The sequence below is a fragment of the Falco naumanni genome, chromosome 14 (assembly GCF_017639655.2).
Source record: "Falco naumanni isolate bFalNau1 chromosome 14, bFalNau1.pat, whole genome shotgun sequence".
Classification (NCBI taxonomy): Eukaryota; Metazoa; Chordata; class Aves; order Falconiformes; family Falconidae; genus Falco; species Falco naumanni.
The window spans coordinates 6,502,835-6,525,038 of record NC_054067.1 but is presented as its reverse complement, the minus strand read 5'-3'; the positions used below and the strand labels follow the sequence as shown (position 1 = coordinate 6,525,038).

The 22,204-nt window shown below is 41.3% G+C and overlaps 1 protein-coding gene across 2 annotated transcripts in view; it reads right to left on the bottom strand.

The window, feature by feature from the left end:
• TENM1 (teneurin transmembrane protein 1) overlaps positions 1–22,204 on the bottom strand; it is a 344,996-nt gene that overhangs the window by 21,465 nt on the left and 301,327 nt on the right. For both annotated transcript variants that reach the window (XM_040614729.1, XM_040614730.1), the window contains 3 exons: positions 8,512–8,878; positions 6,222–6,732; positions 1,034–1,206 (listed from right to left, as the gene is read on the bottom strand). In XM_040614729.1, coding sequence (XP_040470663.1) covers positions 1,034–1,206; positions 6,222–6,732; positions 8,512–8,878 — 1,051 coding nt within the window. The remainder of the gene's footprint in view (positions 1–1,033; positions 1,207–6,221; positions 6,733–8,511; positions 8,879–22,204) is intronic.

The following is a 22,204-nucleotide window of genomic DNA, read 5'->3' as shown; positions in this document are numbered from 1 at the left end:
CTGTTCATTTCTGGCACTGCCCGTAGTGTGCTAGTACTTTCCTGAGACAGAATTTGGTAACATACCAACTTTGAGGAGTTTCAGATTTAAGGACACACATACAACCAGGCAGCCAGTAGATGATGCAAAGCCTAACAGTTGATACGAGAGTATAATATAATTATTTCCACTTATTAGTGCTGTCTCTGCAATACAATAGCGAAGAGTGAGTATCTTGTGAGGTGAGTTCTTCCTATTTTTTTCTTACAGATCAAAAGCTGAGAGGAAGAAAAGTTCTATGATTTGCTCAGTTATGAAGCTTTTCTATAGCAGACCTGGAAAGACATCAGAGAGCTATTTCCCTGCACCTGCTTTCTCAAAGCCTGAACAATCCACTGACAACAACAAAAAAAAACAAAACAAGGAGAAAAAGCCCCAGATCGACTAAACTATATAAAACCAGAACTTTGATGATGAATCTGCAAAATCTGGAGGAGGACACTGGGGCACTGCCATTAGACAGAGTAAATTCTTCCTGAGAGATATGATATTGCCAGGGAAATACGGAGTCACCAGCAGAGGTGGGTCATGCTTTCCTCCTTCCCACAAGTGCCGTCACCAAAGCACAGCACTACCACAAAGAATGCACAGCATTGGCTACAAAAGGCATTTCAGTCCTAAAATACCAGTGAAGCTTATAGCTCTTCTGGGCAGTATTTCTCAGAATAACAAAGCTCAGGTGGGTGTTATAGGTCAGCCTAAGCCCTCCAGATCCTAAAGGAAAAATAGCACGTAAACCTGAAGGCACCGGAGATTTCAATAACTAGAATCCATCCATGGGACTCTTCTGGGAGGAAAAGAATTCACTCGAGGTTTGTTTCTAATTAGTAACCCAGGAGAATTGAGACTAGTGTCTGGCTATTTGTACCGAAGCAAAGAAGAAACAAATGAACTAATTCTACTGGCTTTTTTTGGCAAACGGTTAAGAACGCAATAATGTCTAGGCTTTGCAAGGTAATGACTAGGGAAGAGAGAACAGAAATGCTTTAATTACCTTGTTTTAAGGTATATATTGTAGAGATAGCTGAGAAGTTTGTGGCAGTGATCACATTTTCTCTATTTGAAGTATCAAGCTCCACTCGTGTCAGTTTTTCAACATCACTGTGGAAACTGCTGACTTCCCCGGTTGGGAAGGTCACGTTGGTCAGGTGGCCATCGGAGTCATACCTGCAAGACATGATGTTAAAGAGCCACGAAAATACATCACTATCGTCTCATAGATATTCCTAAATGAAAAAGGAAAAAAAAGAAAAAAAGTAAGCACTGTCAACACCGTGCAAAAAAGTAAAAAGGTAAGAATTTGTCCTTTCAGTCACTCAGAATGTATTCATTCCCTAATCCGAATTCCTTCTTAGACTCTTGCAGTGGTGCAGGACAAAAGGCAGAACGGGAGGATGCTGCCTGCCTACATCACTCCGCTTCTGCCAGAGGTTTCGGCCGCGCAGGCAGCTGGGGTCTGCCCCGCCGGGATGCGGTAGGGGTGGGTGGCCGCTGGAGGTCACTCGCCATTCAGGCAACCAACTCGCCACCAAAAGGCGTTTTCTTACCCGTAAGTTTAAATAAAACCAATTCGTAGATTCTGTAACCCTCAAAACCTGCCTTTTGTTGCTGACACGTGAAGTACATAATATGAATGGTGAATTTAAAAAGGGGACCTAAAGCGTAACAATAGCGATAAAATTAGACTGAAATCTGCAGCGATTAAGTTGCCTACATGGTTTTTACTCTTGTTTTACGTTTCCCTCGGGCCTACTCAAATCAGCAGGAACTTCTCATCACAAGTAACAGCACCAGAATCTAGAGCATCACATTTTAGTTCACCTAAATTTCATCAGTGCTGAAGAAATTCTTTCAGTTTGAAGTACTTTATGTGAATTGGGCCATGTTACGAAAAAGTCAATAAATAATTAAAAAAAAATTCAGTGTTTCTTTCTAAGAGTTCTTTTCAGTTCTACAGATATATTTGCTCTTTCTGATGGTTCACATGGAAAACAATGCAGAAAATTGCTTGGTGCTTGACAGTGTTTCATATTAATGCCTCCCATCTTAAAAACCTTATTGATGCTAACATTCTTACTCATCCAAGACACCTCACTGATACTGCAGATGTGTTTGCATGAGTAAAAACAACCCATGTTCATAAAAAGAAACTTATTTGTGCAGGTAGGAAAGCATAATTAAGTTTTCATGTTTTCTTAACTGTCTCCTCTCATTGACATAACATATCCTCAGCTGGTGTATCAACCGGCAAAGCTCCGCTGCTTCCAATGGAGCTCTTCCAATTCACATCAGCAGACGATCTGGCTATGTCCTCCACTTTAATGTGTTGGCATCATTTCCTTAGCATCTTTATTTCCCCTTAATTAGTCAGACAACATCTATATGTTACAAGAAGTACTGGTGAAAATAAATCAGGATTTTTTCTCTTCCCCCCAATATAAAAAGGAAAAACTGACAAACTCTTCAAATGAAACACTGGAGAATGAACTAATGACCATCTTGTGTTCCTTGACAAATAAATTAATCAAATGTTAAATACAACATAATCTCCCTCTCACCTCCTACTGCCCTCATGCAACTTATTTACATTCTACCCCTATGCCAGTTCCGTGCAAATTGACTGGGTGCCATACTCAGTGATTAAAATTGACTCAGATCACTACTTTTCATGACCAGAAAACTCCGCAAACATTGGGCAGTTATATTTAATTTACTGCTTGATCAAACAGATACGACAGCTTGCTAGGTTATTTGGATTTGCCACTGTACCACAGAAAAATCCCCAAATAATACATTTTTATGGCGTGAATGCAGCCAGTTTATTGGAATGTACTCATGTGCAAGACTTGGGATCCATCTTCACTAAGGATCCACTTTTGCTGCTGATAGTGCCGGTGCCGAGATACAAAATTTGCTGTGTAGCTGAAAATGGGATAAACTGTTCCTGGATGGCTGGCCAGCTATGGTACTGAATCAGAATGAGACTAGAACACATGCCAGTGGACTCTGACTCACATAGATGGTCTCACTGACTTCAAGGAGAACATATACATTAGTGTCTCAGTAATGATCCCACAGCGTGATCATCTAAAGGGCTTTTTTTATTCCAGATTGCTCCAAGGAACCCAACCCTCCGAGGACAGGTTCTGCCACCTTTCACATGATGAATAGTAGCACACTGGCACTCAGTTCCTGCAGAGCAATGTCCTACCCATATTAATAGGGGCAGAATCATGACATATTTCTTAATATTAATTTGGGGCCCAGTTATGCCACTGTTAATCATGTCAGTGACCATTTAATCATGCAAATAATTGCATTGATTTCAGTACTCACATGAGGAAGTGCTCACCAATATTTGAAATGCACACTTGGGGATATAGCTTCACAATCCATTTGCATTTCTATGTGTAGCACAGTTAAGAGTTATATCATTTCAAAGGGAAAGCGGTCTAATTAATTTTTTCAGAGAGAGTTGTTTCTTGCAGGTGTTTTCTTGTCCTTGATTTAATAGAGGCACAGTGCCCCCCCCCTCCCCTTTTACAGCTTTGATGATACAATATTAAAAAAATCTAGATGACCGAAAATTGTGCATTAGCTATAATTTTATGCAAGAGCTCTTTCAGTACTTCCATTTCATCAGATTAGAGTAGATGGATGACAAGTACTTTTGTAGGTGGTTTTCTACCTCTTAATAATTTCCCTCTGTGCGTGAATCTGACATATAGGTAGATGTTCTGAACAGTTCATTATCTTTGCTGATATTCCCAAGTATGTGTGATACGTGTTGTTAAACAAACTCATCCCTACTTCAGCTTGATAATGCCATGGGTTGAAGCTTTGGATGCGAATGCAGATCTAGCTTAAATAGAGAAGATCATTCTAAGCAATTTGAAAGTTGCTTATATGATAATTCTCTTAGTTCCAACACTATGTTCATATAGGACTCAGAAACAATTCACGTATAAGTAACCGCTTCAAAAAAATCTAATTTTCAAACTCAAATCAGGTGTCAGTTCAGAGTACATATGGAAAATAATGTCTGGTTTAAGGATACCTAAGGACCATGGCGCCCCATGACCTATTAATGGCAGAAGGCGAGCAGTATCTCCTGAAGGCACACTTACCCACACAGCGCCGATTATTGTTAATCGCCCCTCTGACTGCACCAGGTTGGGTGACATTCTGTGTACTAGCCATTCAGGAATTTCTAATATATTACGAAAATGACTTAAAATATTGGACTGAACGAAAATATTAATGACATGACTTCACTATTGAATTTTGCTGCTGTTTTTGTAATGCTAACAATTGAAAATTTGTTAATTCCTACTGACTAGACTGGCAGAAGTGCACGGTTGTGCAAAGCCTGGACACCTGGAAGCATCAGTGAGGACAGTGTTACCTAGCCTGCAGTTAAAGCTGTGAAAGTATATAAAATTGTTCAATTTAGCAAAACTTCTTTGTGTTAGTCATATGCATCATATCAAACGTTTCAAGGATTCTTCTGTATATCATAAAATGGGAGGCACTTGCAAGCAGGTGAAGCCCTTTAAGAGATCTTACTATGCTTGAGTCATACTTTAACGAATAACTTGGCAGAAGACAACAGGAACAAGCAATAATTGTGTGAAATGGTTTCCACTCAATGTCACTGGGACAGAGTAAGAATACTGAGATTGAGAAGCACAGGCCTAAAAATAATCTGCTCTAGCAATCCAGGCCCTGCAACAATGCATGGTGTTCAGCATTCTAAAGAAGTAACAGGCATGACTCCGAGCTACTGTAAAAGCTTTTTGAAAGTGTCATTGGTCCATGGTCTAGATTGATACCATCCTCAAGCAGGGATTTAAATGGATTGCTCTCAGTGTTGAAATTATTGCAAAGAAGCATGTATTTTAAGTCTTATAAAAGGTAACACTCACATCAGTGTTTAAACAGCACCAGGACAAAAGTGAGCTTTGTCTTGTTGCAAGATAATTTAAATTTGTATCAACAGATGCCCGATGGCAAGAACTGAACCAGGAAGGGCCTGTATAGTTTTTTCCCCTCTCATATTGTCAAAAATTGCCCTCTCTAATGGTTTATACTTATGTCCACTCTATCAATTTAGTCTTTGAAAGAACAATGGCAGGACGGAAAAAAATCCCATGCACTATGCAGTTTTCTCTGCTGTTATCCTACTGCTGTTTTAAGAAAATACGATTCTAAAAACCTGTAATGATGGTGACTCAACTACCTCTCCAGGTGACTTATGCAGTAAATTAATTCTCCTCAATGTTTTCTGTTCATATCTCACCTGGATGACTTTTTAGTTTAGTTTTTTACCATAACCTCCTATGCTCCGCTGAAAGCAGGCATTATTATTCTCCTTTAAGACTTTGAACTTGTACCGCAATGGTAACATATGATTTCCATCCATCACATTCAAAACCGGGGATTATGACACTTAATTATAAATAATGAGAAATCCTGATACATCACACCTCTTTATAAATCAAAAATGAGATTTCTCTTGGGTTGTTCTCTCTCTGGGACCAGATAGGGATGTTCTGACAGCCTTTTTAACTGTCTTGTCTTGCTCTTTAGAAGTCCCATCTTCTGAAGTCTCCTGAAGGTCTTGCTTATGAGGCTATTCAAACTCCTCTTACATACAGCCTTTTGCTATTACATATACTTTTGTTATTATAGATCATCTTCCCCTGCTGATAGAGACAAGTTCACTTGTCTTTGAATATTCCTTCCACTGAGATGCTCAATTTCCTTTGCAACACCCCCCTCTCTGATGAGTATGCTGATTGTCCCCTTTCTGCCTTCCTCAGGAATTGGCAAAATTCCTGATTCATATCACAACTTGTTTCTACTTTAGTTACAAAAAATTCTACAATCATATTTTCATTTAGAGAGACAGGTTCACAATAATAATGTGCAAATGAAGTATAATTTCAAGCAGTTTCTGCCACTTAATGGGCACTACGTACACAGCTTTTACATATGACAGGCTTTGGCACTTCAGAAATGGTAGTGTTTCATTTTAAAAGCTTGTGCAACAGCACTACTTGTCCTTTCTCATGCAGTATTAGTAGCAGGGTGTCTTTTTAAATTACTAGAACTGACTAAAAAAATTTCAATGTTCATTTAAAATAGTTCCTTACATCAGGCATTTAATGTCATGGACTTACTCATACACAGTTGTCCATCCATTTTCATCGCTTTTGGTTGCTAAAAGCCCTGTGTTTCCAGGATATGTCATCAGAGCCAGGTTGTAGCCTTGGGCATAAACTCTTTTCAGAACCCCATTGCTGCTTATTGTCAGCCAGTACACTTGCCCCCCTGGCACCACGACCCACAGGGGCAGCCCACTCGTGTCTCTGCGGATGTGAACTGAATTCCCATTGCTGCTGGTGATGGTGCCGATATCCCCTTCCCCGCTGTAGGTGAAATTGTAAATGTAGTCCCTCGTTACGAGGTTCAGCGTATGCAGGTGGGTGCCGTTGATAGTGAACTGATACAGTTCTTGGTCCGCTGGTGATGCAATCTCGTACATATTGGTGTCACTGAGGTGAGCCTTGTTTCGGCTGACTGCACGGATGCGAACATTGCCAAGGTCTGCTACGTACAGTGTGTCATCAGGAGAGACTGCTAGGGAAGAAGGTGCTTTCAGCTTTGCATCTTTGGCATATCCACCATCACCTGGAGGAGAAACGGTAATTTTAGCAATCTGTAATGTCCATATTTAAGCTGGTCCCCTAAGCCTGACACACTGCTGCTTCTCAGTATCATTTACAAGTCAATAAAAAAGTATCTTCTTCCAACCAATTAAATTCCTATTATTTAAGGTTGGTGCAATTCTAAATTAGTCTCAATGATGACAAACAAGAATATAAATTACCTAATTTACAACATTTTTGCTAAGGCCAAACCCCTGCTGCTCAGGAAAGCTTTAATGGCAAAATTGTGAAAGAAAAAACCCGTAATACCTGAAATTTCATTCCCTAATTTTTGTCTGTTAGCATGTAGTTAAAGTAGACTCATGTTATAAATAAAAAGAACATAAACCCCAGTAATTCAGCTAAAATGACACTGAAGGACAGATTGGTTTACACTTTCAAAAAATTCAACACTACAGGAAAACAAAACAAGAACACAGCCAAAACATGCCTTGAGAAAACACCCCTTCCAAGATCACTTGATAATTTCTGTGGTTTGTGTATTTTAAGGTTTGAGGAGGATATTTGCATTGTCATGGGCTGTATATGCATATCAAAGTGACTTTACAGAGCAGGATTTTCTATAACTAGCAAGAAAACATATTAAACCTCATTCTTAGAGAAAAACACATTACTTCTGTATTGCTCCCCTTCTGACCGAGAAAGGAAATTTGCTGGAGAGTTTGAGCATGCCTTGTGCTTCCTGGGAGACGGACCAATTAGCTGATCTTTCTGCCACGCTGACCCTGCCTTTCACCAACCCAACCCTGGCAGAATCATTAGATTTGCCACAGTTTTTCACTTTTTAGCACTGAGGGTAGTTTCCCTCAGCAGGAACCCAGAACAGGATTCTTCTCAGCACTGGTCTACCTTAGCCATAACTGAAGCTGGCAGCGCTTGGCATTGCACGAGGCTCTGATTATCAGTGGGTCAGCAACCCACCTTCTCTGGAAGACCATCTACATTTTTTTCCATCTCCATTCTTGACATACTTAATGCTTTCTTGTCAGTAATTAACCTTTTACTTGAAATGAGGGGCTTAAGAATTATGATGACATTATGGAGCTGAACACAGTGGTTCTTAGAGATGACAAGGCGACAACAAATTGCACACCTCTGTACATGGGAATGCTGTCCTTTATCCGATTATGAAATACGTTTTTATGGAAAAAATCTCCAGTTTGTTGCGGTGCATGCAGGGGAGAGAGGCTGTGTTACTGAGAACGCCCAGCAGTGTGGCATAGGCCTGGCACTGGCTGTTCCATTTTAAAACACACAAAGAAGACATTCAGAATGTTAACGTTTGCATCATTTTTCTGGTTATGCAGCGTGACACAAGCAATGAGAAGGCATAAGCTAGTGTTTTTCACTTAATGTGAAACACCCTGGTACTCTTGGTGAGAAGGGCTGCCTGATCCAGTAGCATTTATGTGCAGTCTGCACTGGGGCTGGGTACCATCTTCAACATGGGCAAAGAGCTGACACAGAAAGGCAGACTGGGAGCTGATTTTGAATGGTGTGCAACGTCTATCAAAGGAGGGAAAGCTAAGACCACCCTGAAGTTCCTCCAGTGCCAAATGGAAGACTCATGGCTTTGAATCTAATCGATTAAATCCACAAAGAGCTGTTGATAAAGGTTTTCGTCTTTCCAAGGAAACTGAAACATTGCCCATCTCTCCTTCCCCTTGTCACTTTACTAATCGGCAGCTGTACCAGAAGGTCTCAACAGATAAGAGACAGGAAATAACTAGCATCTCCTTACCTGAAAAACAGTCACAATTAGGATCAATCTTGCAGTCACAATCTGATGGGGCTCCAGCAATTATAGAGATCTCACCATTGGTTGTGACCTGTTGTATACGGTTGATCTTTCTTTCATCTGTCTCTGCAATGTACAGTATGCCACTGTGAGACACAGCGATCGCCCTGGCTGACTCCAGGGTTGAATGGATGGCCACCTTGCTGACGATGAAGTGGTCGATGCCTGGCACCTGGCAGTGAATGGGGCGACCTGCAATAATCCGTACACGCCTGTTTTCAGAGATCTGCAGGACAATGTTGTTGTCCAGGACATACAGTGAATTGTCTATAGGGTTCACTGTGAGGTCTGTCGGCCACTCTAACCGCACCTGGAAAAAAAATAAATAAGGGGAAGGCAGGGGAAAATAAAAGAAAAAAAAATGGTTAAGACAGGAAGGCAGTTTCATTCAACCATCTCTGATCACCATGTCATCGAGGCGCTTGGTGGATTCACCCAGCACTGCTTCTCTAGTATGTACATTTAACTGGGTTTGGCAGAAGAAGTTCCAATAAGCATACCCTTTTCTGAGGGCCAGCTTCACGGTGGAACAAAACTAGATTGGAAAAGTAATTTAGCACCCTCTGAGGGGTATCTGCACAAGTCTGTTGAGGTGGGAACATCATTATACGTATGCAGTCATGCAAATAAAACCACAACTCCATGTCATGCAACATCAGACAGAAAATTTTCCAGGTCTGAATGTTATTGTTTCAAGGTTGAAGTCAACACTGGTGGAGTGGAAAACAGTTAGAGGTTGTCAATGTCCTAACACTTTAATTGACTGTTAGTACAAAAGGAGAGCGACGTACTAGAAGAGTACGACACATTTCCACAATTTATTTACTAAGCAAGAAATGTTAGTAAGACTTATATGCCACAAGAAATATAAGCTCATTAATTCTTTGGAACATAATAATACACCAATAAATCACACTTCACATGATATAGTAGCAAAGCTGTAATTATTTATAATGATTTTGCTTTGTGAGTTTAGTATTTCAATCATGGATTAAGTAAATTCTTCATATTAATGCTGTTTGCCTTTTTCCATGCAGGTAAGAGTGCCAACCAAGCAAAATTTCTGAATAACACTAGAGGAAATACTAGAAGAATGACCTCACTCATCTAATACCTGTTGCATCAGGATCTGGAGTAATTAAACATGCTCCAAATTAAAGGCGGGTCCGCCTGTCAACCTGAAAGACAACCAGTATGTAGGTTGCTGCCTGTGGCATGTACCGGCCCAGAGCTTCAAGCTCCAAATGTTGAGAAAGCTCAACAGGCGGCACAGGATCGCTGAATTGGAAACACTGACGGAGTAGACTGGTCCCTCTCCCCAGCCAATGGCCAGTGGAGGATCTGGACTGCAGCTCGTCTATGGAAATGTCAGAGAACAACTGAGTCACCAAGACTGCAAGACAGACTATTTTTGTCTGTCTCGGGATGCTTTGCTTGTTTTTCCTCATGAAGAGATGGTTGCTTTTATCTGAGTGGAATTTTTCTAGACTAAATATTTCAGTCATCAGAAGAGAATAAATACCAGGCTAAAGTGTAATGGTTTTATATGCTTTATGCATCACAGAAGCTTTTATTGTTTCATTTACTGATTTTGTTGCTGGTTTTGCTCATTTTTCCACTGTGCTAATTAAAAGATCTATGAATGTAGAGACTGCAGATGCTTATACAATGCTCAGCACTGAGGAATAACATATGGTGGAGTGTGTGGCCATCGCAAGCCACCTGCTCGCCTGGGGTCAGCTCAGGAACCAGGCTGGAGGCCAAGTCTCCCTTTCTCAAGTGTTAGTATTTCCTGAATAATCTCATTTCCAGAAGTACATTGCTGGTTTGATAATTGATGTTTTAATAAAGTCAGGGCATTGTGGCTACTGTGTCTTGCCTTGTGGTTACATGGTGCACCACACAATTATGAAGGCTCACGGAGTAATCCAATTCCTCCTTTTGCCCAGTCCATTTTACTAGACAGCACAATAACTGGCATTAAGACTAATGCTGTTGGGTTCAAGATCTCTTCTGAACCAGGTGGTAGAGTCCTTCCGAATGATGATAAATGTGGTGAAACAGTTGGAAACAGATTACTCCTGTAAAGGTGCCGATTTCTGTGCATGTGACTGCCCAGATTCCCCCTGCTGCGTTAGGGCTGGTTTACACACTGCTGTTAGCTCATGCTTCAACTGAGAGTTCACTGCGACACCAAATAAAACTCTTTAGTTAGCATAAGACTCTCTACAAGGCTGTCTTCAGGTAACTTGGAAAAACACATATTTGCCATGTACCCTTAATATAGAACATTTGATTGCTCTATCAAAGTAAATGGATTATTTTTAATGAGAAACAGACACCTTCAACTTTAACAGCCTCCTTCACAGATCGCTCTGCTGTAAAAATAATCTTTGGTTAACTCTTAACTAGATTATTCATGATACAAACTTTGGGCTGAAACTATCTACTTTTGCCACAATGACTCTGCATAGCACCTTGCCATGTCTTAATAGCTGGTTTTCCTTTGCGGACCAGCCACACTGCCTTTGCTCAGTGAATAATCTGAATTTCTCCTATTGTGAAAGTATGCCTGGTGTCTTGCAGATAAACAGGGACTGGTTTGGGCCAAAACAACTTTTTCTCTGCTTGATCTGATGCCAATTTGGTTTATTGAGATAGAATAAACTTTTATGCAGCTGTCCATTACACTTGCAGCATCGCGCCTAAAGCTTAGTCTTAACAGCTGTTAACTGCAAGTACATTTGCTTTCATACCCATCACATCTGTAAATCTAGCTGCATTATGGTAAAAATAAATAAAATTTTAGTTGGGAACTGTTTTATATTTATTTAGTTGGGAACTAAACAATTTTCGTTACTACACCAGAACTGTTGCCTACCTTTCTGCTCTGTAAAGCTAACAAAAGATATGGCTACAGCTTCTCCTTCCTGGGTTTAAAGTTGTCATGGATGTATTAATTGTTTAATCCCAGGTGCATTATTAAAGGTAGCATATACATGTCTGGAGATTTCAGCATAAAACCCAGCTGCTGCTCACTATCAGCTTATGCTAGTGCAATTAAAGGGGAAAAAAGGTAAAATACACCAGTTAAAATCAAGCACACACACAAGCACAAACCCTTGAGCATTCCTGATTTGAAGAAGAATTCCACATATTTAGAAAAAAATCTGCATTGTTTTTGTCAGGATGAGCCTTCATGGAATCTTACTCTAGTGCAAACTAGGGCTGCTGCAATCCTACCCCATCCCTTCTCCCAGTGCAGCCCCCAGCAGCAAGGCCAGTGTTTATGTGCTCCTACGGAAAGGAGGTTCAGGACAGTTTGCTGGCTAAAAACTAATCACCTAAATCAGCTTAAGCTGAAGTGTAACTGCACCCTCAGGTTCACTGTTACCTTGAAAAGTCACTGGTTGTTTCTTTTCTTTTAAAGCAAGTTGCCCTCTGGCAGGTTTCTGTGACCAAACCATCAGTTGTGCTTCATTCAAAGCCAATAAACATATTACAGAGAAGCACTTCAAGTCTCATCTGATATGACTGTGCCTATTAAAAAGTTTTTCCAGACAAAACTTCAGTTACCATTAGAATATTAAATCAGTTAATATACCTGTTAATTTGAAGCAGTACTTTGCAAGCCCCTGTAAAAAGTCCTCTCCCATAGATGTACATTTTTCTTATAACTTAAAACTGGGCCAATTGAAAGTGTTTTTTCTTACGCTTAATGGATTCTTTTTTTGAGCAGTGTACAGAAATGGCATTGCCGATTATCCCATTATAAACAAACAGGCAAGGTTTGTTCAGTATCAGTCAGTACCTCACACTTTCCAAAGACTGAAATTTTCAGGTGACAGTTCTAGTTTTGTTCACGGGAGACTGAGTATATGCAATGGAAATCACTGCCAAAACAAGTGAACCTTCAGCAGTGAGACCTTTTGCATATAAGTATTAACATATCAGCTTTTCTGGGAATTCGGCATTTAACTGTCAACATAAAGGCTCCAGCTCTATCTAATAATCAGACTCTGGTTTGAGAAGTGCAAAATTAACACCTACTGGACTGGCTTTCTAATAGATTTTTTTCATGTCAAGTGTTCTGGAAAACACAAAGTGCACTAAGGTGGCTTCAGTTTAAATGAATTTTCACTGGGAGATCTACATTTAGGTAATTAAATAGCTCTCAGGCCCAAATGGTATTTTCTGTGTTTGTTTCTTTCTTGCAAAATCCACGTGTGCTTGTATAACTACCTATATACCTATCAATCTGGTGTGGATGCCAGGTGCCCATTAAGCCACTCTGTCCCTCCCCTCCTCAGCTGGACAGGGGAGAGAAAATATAACAACAGCCTCGAGGTTCGAGATACAGGGAGAGGTCACTCACCGATTAGCATTGTGGGCAAAACAGGCTTGGCTTGGGAAAATGACTTTAATATTACCAATCCAATCAGGGTAGGATAATGAGAAATAAAACCTGAATCTTCCCCTCACCCCTCCCCCTTCTTCCCAGGCTCAACTTCACTCCCGAGTTCTCTACGGCCTCCACCCAGCAGTACAGGGGGATGGAGGATGGGGGCTGCGGTCAGTTCATCACACTTTGTCCCTGTGGCTCTGTCCTCCTCATGGGGAGGCTCCTCACACTCTTCCCTGCTCCAGCGTGGGGTCCCTCCCACGGGAGACAGTTCTCCATGAACTTCTCCAACAAGAGTCCTTCCCACAGGCTGCGGTTCTCCTCACACTGCCCCAGCGTGGGACCTCCTGCAGGGTGCAGCCCCTCAGGCCCAGCTGGCTACAGGGGGGTCCCCGCAGGGTCCCCAGCCCGGGCCCCTCCCCACGGGGCCACAGGCCCTGCCAGGAGCTGCCCCAGCGCCGCTGCCCACGGGTCACTGCTCCTGTGGGCACCCCCTGCCCCGGGAGGGTCTGCTCCACCATGGACCTCCATGGGCTGGGGGCACAGCCTGCCCCGCCGGGGAATCTCTGCTCCTGTGCCCCAGCACTGACCCGGGTGTCTGCAGAGCTGTTGCTCTCACATAATTGCACTCCTTGCTCCAGCTGCAGCTGTGGAGGTTTTTTTTCTCCTTCTTAAACACATTATCCCAGAGGTGCTACCACTGTCACCACTGGGCTCGGCCTTGCCCAGCGGCGGGTCCATCTCAGAGCAGGCTAGCACTGGCTCTGTCCAATATGGGAGAAGCTTCTGGCACCTTCTTACCCCAGAAGCCACCCCTGTAGCTCCCTGCTACTAAAAGCTTGCCATGCAAACACAATACGTTTTTCCACAGCAAAGCTTTGTAACTAAATAAATTATGCGATATTTTTGCAAAGGAGCACTGATGGGAAAGCCTGCACTCATATACTTCTTAAACACACCCGCCTGCACATGTACACACATTTAGGTGTTAGTTTGTGAAGAATACTGTTTCACTTTTGGTTTTGACCATATGGCTAAAACCTTCTGCACATTTTGCATGACATTTTATGGCTGTGGCATTTTTGGTGCTATTTTAAAAAAATCAGATCAAACAAATTCTACTGTTCATATCAAAATAAGAAAAGTAAATAGGGAAAAATTTATCCTTGTCTGCAGATAGCGGTTTCAAGAGCTTAACTGTTTGGTTGTGGGGGTAAATTTCACTGGGATAAGTTTCATTTATCATGGATTAAAAGAAGCTGCATAAATCCCTAAAAAGGCTTCACTATTGCTTTGATTCCTTGCCATGCATTGCTTGTATATTTTGATTCAATTTCATGTAGTAGCATGAAATTCATGCCAAAATTTTTCCAATAGTCCTGACTGATGGATTACTTCCTATCTGCACTGTTCAGCTTCAAGCACTTCTGTTTAAGGTACCTTTGCCTTTATCCCGCTCTACCATGTGCATTTGCAGACTTGATCATAGCCTCTTCCATAACTGACTTTTGCTGCTAACTTCCTTTTTTCATCTACTCTTGTTTATACTTACTGCAGCTGTTGTCGCCAGGCCAAACGCTTTTACTCACCACAACATCCTTAGAAGTAGCACTTTTCTCTCTTTCTGCTGGCACCCTTCTTTCTCCTTCCTTCTAGGAGAGAAAGGGCTCTGAGGAAGGACTCACACAAGCGGTCCATCAGAACACAGCATGTAGTTTACAAGGCTGAAGAGACTGTTTCTGCTTCTCTGAACTTTTTACAGGATGTCTCACGACATATATTTCTCTCTATTTTCTCACAGCTGACAACCACAGATAGTTTTTCATCATTTTCTGTCAGTTTGCTCTCACTTCTGAGCTCTTTCTTTTGTTGACACTGACACTGTCAGCTCCTCACTGCAGCTTAGCTTCCTTCTTAATGGCACACAGAGACACGATTCAGCTCCTGCAGTCTGACACCGGGGAACCCTTCCCCACAATGGGATTATTGCCTCCTCCCATGCTGGAGGAGACTTTGTTTCTCATGCTCCTGATGCTGCATATTATAAAATTCAGAATTATACAGTTCAGTTGTAGCAGTCCCTGCTCTGAACTTCACACACGTTGCTCTCTTTGCGTTTGTTGTTCCTCAATGAAAAACCCAAATAAATGAATTTTGCAGGCTAACAACTGCTGGTTTCCACCCTGGGCTGGGAAAGCAGCTGTGGCACATTTACAGATGCAGCTCGGAGGTCTGAGGCCACCCGTTCTCCAGGATCATGGCTCAGGTAGTCTCCCAGCCAACCTTCCTTTGCCATCTATTATTTCCAGCAGATGAGGGACCCAGCGCAGGAGCACAAAGGCAAGGCACCACTTCAAGTTTTCACTGCTCTTCTTCGCTTCACTTGCCACCTGATTTGCTGTGCCCTCACCTTCCAGCTCTCTTTTTGTTTCATAATTTCGTTTTTATGATTTTTTTCTGCTTCACAACTTCGAAGACCACATCCTGGGTCTACTAAATTGATAGAGAAAGTTGATTTCTATGGGGACAGGTTTCACACCATCTTTATTTAACAATAGAGGGAATATTATCCAGAATTGCATAAGCACTTTGACTATGAAAATCAATGGGACTTAGATTCCTAAGCCCTTTAAGTCTGTTTAAACGTGGTACCCATGGTTTATACAGGCTATGAAAGAAACACTTTGTTAAATGCCCAGAAGGAATTTACAAAGTATTTTGAGCAGACTGGTACCTCTGAGAGGAGGAATCTTAGACCCTTCAATTAAAATATCTCAAAATAGACCATGAATTTGAATCTAACCCAAACGTGTTTCCAGTGCTGGAGTGGGAATAGATGTCCTCCAAACACAGAGTTGCAGTTAATTTGCATGGCCAAAAGGAGGGAGTGGGGACCTGGTGGAAATCTCGCTAACAACACGACTGGTTCCATTTTGCCTCACTTTTTAACTTGCATTTCCAGGTCCCGGCACTTGTTAGATGAGACAGCACAAAAGTAAGGTTGCATAAATCTTAATAAATCTCTCACTAGTTTTAGCCTCATCTTTCCATTTTGGGCTCAGAAGTTCTGGATACAGAAAGCCAGTGTGCTGCCAAGACCGAAAAGGTGGGAGGAAGATCTTGAAAAGCTTTAATTGAGATAGTAATTAAAAGCTATTTGAGAACAGTGAGAGGCTGGAGCTAGTACTTTACGGTGTCTTTTGTTTCCAATATCTACTGAGGTTCATAAAAGCATCTGGCCTCTGAGAGGAAGAGATGATACAGAGAAATGAAATTTCCAAAACTCAAAAAAGTGAAGAAAGCAAAAGCCCTGCCTTTGAGCAACACCAGCCACTGTGAATATATCACCCAAATACTCTGATTTTGCCCTGAATCAAATTCAAAATTAAAATTAAACTATTGAAATTAAAACTTCCTACAGATTCGTACCCAGGAAACCGTCTGTCTCTCCAGAATCAGGACCCCTGACAACAGCACTGCTGCCCAGGGCAGTGCTCCTTTGGCCACAGGGCTGGGAAGAAAGTGAGACTGGGGGAAGCAAAGGAGGAGGAGCTGCTGCCAGGAGGTTTCCAGTAAGGCATGTGGGAGCCACAATTTTTCCCTGAGCTGGATCAGAGCTGGAAAACACATTCCTACAAGGATAAAAACAAATGCTAACTCCACAGCTTTCAAAAGAAAATGCAAATTCACTTATGTGGTTTAAGCTTTCCCTTAAGAATTATGACATAAAACTCACAAACACAATTCTGCAAGTGAAAGAAAGAAGAATGGGAAAAACAGATATGCTGAAGTTCATATTTATAGAGGACATCTCCTATAGCAAATTCCTACAGTGATACACAACTCAACAGTAATAGCTTTTCTTAATCCATTGTAAGAGTGAACCGATTCTTTACTAAACTGTAGCAGCCAGTTAAAGCTAAACAGGTATAGAAAAGTTTATCTATAACTTATGCAAATTTTTTCATCCTAGAAGGGGTCCCTGGAAAGTTATTTATTCAGAAAAGGGCTCATAAGGGCACTGGATCTAGAAAAGCCTGCCAAGCTAGGAAGGGGTGCAGAAGGGCTCCAGAGAAGTGCTAGATACGCTCTGAGCAAAAGCTCTAAAAGGGTTCCAAACCACCTGAGGAAAAAGATCTAGCGAGCCTCTAGGAATGCTCCAGAAACTATCGATCTACTCCCCCCACCCCTGCTCCAAAAAGCTCTAGAGCTACAAAGGCCCCATTTCTACAAAGGTGCTAGATGTCTTCAGAAAGGCTCTCAACATCTCTAGAAAAGTTATACACCTGTGGAGCTCAGGCTATTAGCAATTTCTAGATCTAGAAAGCATCAGGAATCTCTAGACAGTGCTAGATCTAGAAACATCCTTTTAAAATGTCTTTTCTTCATTATTTCAAACCAAAGCCAAAAAGACTGAAGCAAATAGCATAAGTTATAAATCCTTCTGGCTCGATGGCAGCATACAGAAATAATTTCGCAATTAAATTATTTCCTTACAACCAGGCTACTTATACTGAGTTTCAACCATTTAACCTGTCCTGATTCCCCACGTTTTTGGCATACCTTTTTGTAAGCCACCCAATACACTTATTACAGTTCATGGTAGTAATAGCAAAAAACATGCTGCTTTTTTTTTGTCACTATTGCTATGGACACAGAAATATAACTCTGAACTGGCAAGAAAAATAGAAGAAAAAAGAAATACATATGGATGGAGGACCTAAAGGGTTTTACATCATATCATGACTTTCCCCAGTTCTCACCAGAGACAGCTACATGCTGTTCAGTTTCCTATTTTGCTTCGAGCAGCTGATTGAATGGCTATTGAGTGATGTTCAGACATCTATGATTTTTCTGCAATGTGACCTACATTGCTAAACTTCGTAAATTTATTCTCCAAGGCAGTGTATCATTTTGCATGCCATACCCATCCCAAAGGAACCTATCAGCAGGAGATGAGGCCCAGTTTGTAAAAGCTGAATGTCCTTCAGACATTGTTAGCTAATTTGTTTGTAAATGTGAGTGTTATTGTCAGAGTAACATACCACATAAAATGGTGCTCTCTATCATTCTGTTTGCATCTCTCTGTGGCCTAAACTTCATCATGCAGAGCTATAAATGTAACCTCTGTATGGCACGCTACAGATGGATACAACCAATTCCTGTCTTGACATTTGCATTTTTTTTTCCCTCTTCACCGACACGGTGTCTTTTAATTTTTCTTTTCCTTGGCACAAACAAGGGTAGAAAAGATACTGAAACAAACATGGTATCATGAAGAGGAGAAATCAGGCTTTCTTAGCTGTCATTGCCCAGGCTGCAGCTCCTGCTATGTTACCTTCTGTGGTTGTCACAGCTTACTTGTGTTTGCCTTTAGCAGCTTGTAAGCATAACTCAGGGCAAACCTAATCTTAATAATAAACCTGGAGATATCACTAATGCCTCCGCTTCTTGGTGCTAAAGTACTTGGTACTTTTCAGTCTTTGTTTACACCCAGCTTTGAGACCTGAGAAGTACCCAGACACCACCTTCTAGAGTTCCTTTGCACTGACATGTTTCAAAGTCCTGCCCTTTGTAAGCTGTTATTATTACACTGTTGTTTTGACAGGATCTGCAGTCTTTTGGGTTCCCCTTAGCACCTGGAGCAATTTGCAGGCCAGAAGTATCACTGTGCTGGCTTTTTTGACCCTCCTGCTGGTTCTTGCAGTGCAATGCTTTCTGTCATGCAACCGTATCCACACTTTCTTTTGCAGCTTTCAAATGCAGCTATGTAAATTTTCAATGACCTGATGATAGAATTAAATGCCTGTATCACTTTTTTCACTTACAGTGAGTTTATGCCTTTATTTCTGAAAGCTTTCTCCCAATTTGTGCTGCTGTGAAGACAGACCAGGAGACCAAAGACCAGTCCTCACTCCCTTAAGATGTAGGACAATCTTCCTCTGACCTAGTCAATACAATAATTTCTATCCCAGCAGTGTGCAACATCTCTGTAGGATGGACACCACCAGCCCTGGTGACTGTTGGTCTCAAACTTGCCTTGTACTCAAACTCCAGACTTGTGCCAGCCTGTTTGGTCTTCTTCCTCCTAATGCTGTGCAACATTTCTAAATGCCCAAACCAGAATACGTTTGGTAATCTGAAAGGCTTGGAATAAAGGCAGTAAAGACAACTCCACGTAAAGCTCAATTGCTATTGTTATTCACTTTTATAACACACAAAACTTGCTACATCTGTGGAAGGTCCTTTACCCCAAAGATGCGTGAAGGGTTGGTTGTTGAGGGGGGAGAGCAACATACACATATCAGCAGCCCTGACAACCTTAAAAAGAAATGGCTAATGTAGGAGTTGCCTCCATCAAAGTAGACATTTCTTAAGTCACAGGCAGGTCCTGTTATTAGTGGATGTGGATGAACAACTGAATTAAAAGAAAAGGAGGGGCACTGTCTGCTCTGCCTGCCTCTGCACGTTCCCATCAACATCTACATGTCCTTCGCAGCAGACCTTCCTGGAGCTTGGACTCCAGGATGTCAACCACCTGCTTTCTCTATCCAATCACTTTTGGTAGCTCTGCAGTATACATAGAAAACACATATATACATATATGTATACGGACATAGTTATATATGCATATATAGGTATGTATTATATGTATGTACATTCTTTATGTATACAGCTTGTCCACTATGTCTCCTCAACAGATGAAACAAATTCAGATGTAGTAACCAATATATCTGAACCCACTGCAGACTCCCACCAGTCTGGGAAAGCTGTGCGAAAAAATTTTCAGCAGCATAGTTCAGCACAGCAGATAAAAGGCCTCTGCCACAAATAACTCATCAACTAGACACCATCATACTGAAACCACATCCAAATGAGAGAGATAATCTAAGGCTACTTGTGCAAAAGGAATAAAATGTGAAGCAACCAGATAAGTTGTTGTTTGGGAAAGACTGACAGGAGAGCATCAAAATGGGTCAGGCTTCTCAGCTGGGAATCCCCTCCCTGTGAGCTAGAAGAGGATCAGGTGTTTGAGGAGCTGGGCAGTGTGCTAGGATCTCAGCCATGCAAGGATGGTGGGCGAGCTGGAGGAAAGCCTGGGGGTGACAAGGCAGCTTGGATGAGTTAAAATTGCTGAGTGGATACATATGGGGGCTTTGTCCCCATACGGGACAAAAACCAGGCAGCATTTGGTGAGCACGGAGGTTTCTGTTAGTTGGGAAGGTGCACCTGAGCTGAGCTGCTACCTTCTTGCCAGCCATCCAAATCTTCCTTCTTGCAATTTCTCATTAGAAACAAATGATTAACAAAAAACCTAAATCCAGCTCTATGTAGAAAAAGTTAGAGAAAAGTCATGAGCAGAGGTCTGTCGCGTCTCCTTCACTTCACCACCAAGTGCCTAACACTCCTTGCCTCAACAATCAAAGAAAAGGATGCAGTTGCTTGAAGAGTTGATTAAAATGTACATAGCCTTTTACTCAGTAGTAATGCATTATTTATGGCAGATAATTGAAATAAATTGCTGTTTTGCAGGTGACCAATACAAAAAGAGCACTTGGGCTTTAAGGAAGAAATTGCAGTGTGACTTCATCGCATGCTATCTTGCTTCTATGACTAATATTTCAAATTCAGTGATAGAATAATCTGATTAGAATATAAATTAACTGTGATGAAACCACCCTGCTTTCTATTTGATATTCTAAAAAATCACATTATACTCTACAAGTTTGATTCATGAGCTCTCACAGTCTTTTCTCCACCTGAGGTCCTAATCCTATGAGCCTCTTTTTTCTCAGTTCCTGTTAAAGAGAGGCTACTTAACCTCTCCTCTACCCCTGGGAAAAGATTATTTTATCTTCTACCTGAAGATCTTTTTTTAAAAAGGCTTTCAGCTTGGTTTTGCTTCGAAGTGTGGATACTAGGGACTACTTGTTGCTACACATTATATTACAGGCTTATGCTTTCCAAAGACTAACACTTAATTGGTGGGGGTGGGGGGATGACAATGCGGGGGAACGGGACAGGGGCTCATTTTTGAAACAGTTTGAAAATGCCTTGGTAAAGGCTCTGTCCACTGCCTGTTTTTCTCTATTTTTCAGAAGCACATACATTCTCTTAGGATACAGTAGCTCCTTGCTACACACTCACCATTCACTACCCTTTCAATTAAGCTTGGAAAAGCACCCAGCAAGAAGCCCCAGTTCCACCGAAAACAGTGGCAAAGCAGTTGCTGATTTTGCTGGGGCCATGACTTCCACTCTAGTTAGCTTCTCTGGTACTCCAGCAAAGCCAGAGAAGAAAATTCATTAATTTAAGCAGCAGCATAAAAAGAACCAGAGAATACGATGACTTTACACTGGAAAAAAACACCACAACCCACCAAACAGCTTTTCTGGGCTTCTTCGTGCAGCAAAAGTTAGAAAAAATAATAATAAAGAACTTTTCTAAAAAGGAAAAAGCTCTGAATATCTTCTGTAAGGGAAGACCACATATAAAAATTAAAGAGCCTATAAATTGTCATTTCCGCTTTGTGTGCTTTTTGTTCAGCAATTTCACGAATACACATAAAACATGTTTCTGCAAAGCACTGAAAAACACAGTTCAGAGATTGGGAATATTTATGATGCATTAATTACACATACCTAGAACAGTGTATCGAAAGCTTCACAGGTAGAAGACTAAAAGTAAATCAAGAGCAAGGGTATTTTTGCAATACTTTGCTACAGTGAAAACAACCTTTTTCCTTTATGATAGCATGCAACTTTCTAACACAATGAGAATATTATGCATCTAGTGCTAAAAAAAGCCAATGAAGAAGAAATATGTGTTTTCTGCTTTTACAAGAATGCAGTATATACTATTGAGTACGACCAGAAAAATGTAAAGGAATAGTGTGTCTTACTCTGACCTGCAATACTAATTAATTACATGGCTCCATGTAATCCTGCAGTTGCATTGTGATATCCTACTCTCAACCTGGCTTAAAAGTGCTTCAGCCTAGAACCAATTTGGTTTTTATTCTGGCAGCTCGCTCCCCCTTTCTCACCTGTTCATCAGATCATATTTTTGTCTTTCAGATTTCTCCTTTCCTTCCTCCAAACGTACCCAGTGAAAGTTCTGTTCAGGCTGTGTGTGCTCCAATGAGCAGGCCCTCATCTCTGCTTTCAAGTGAGGTCACCATGTCCTGGGAGCTTTTTGTTCTGCTCAAAAGGCTTCCACAATGCTACTGAAGCA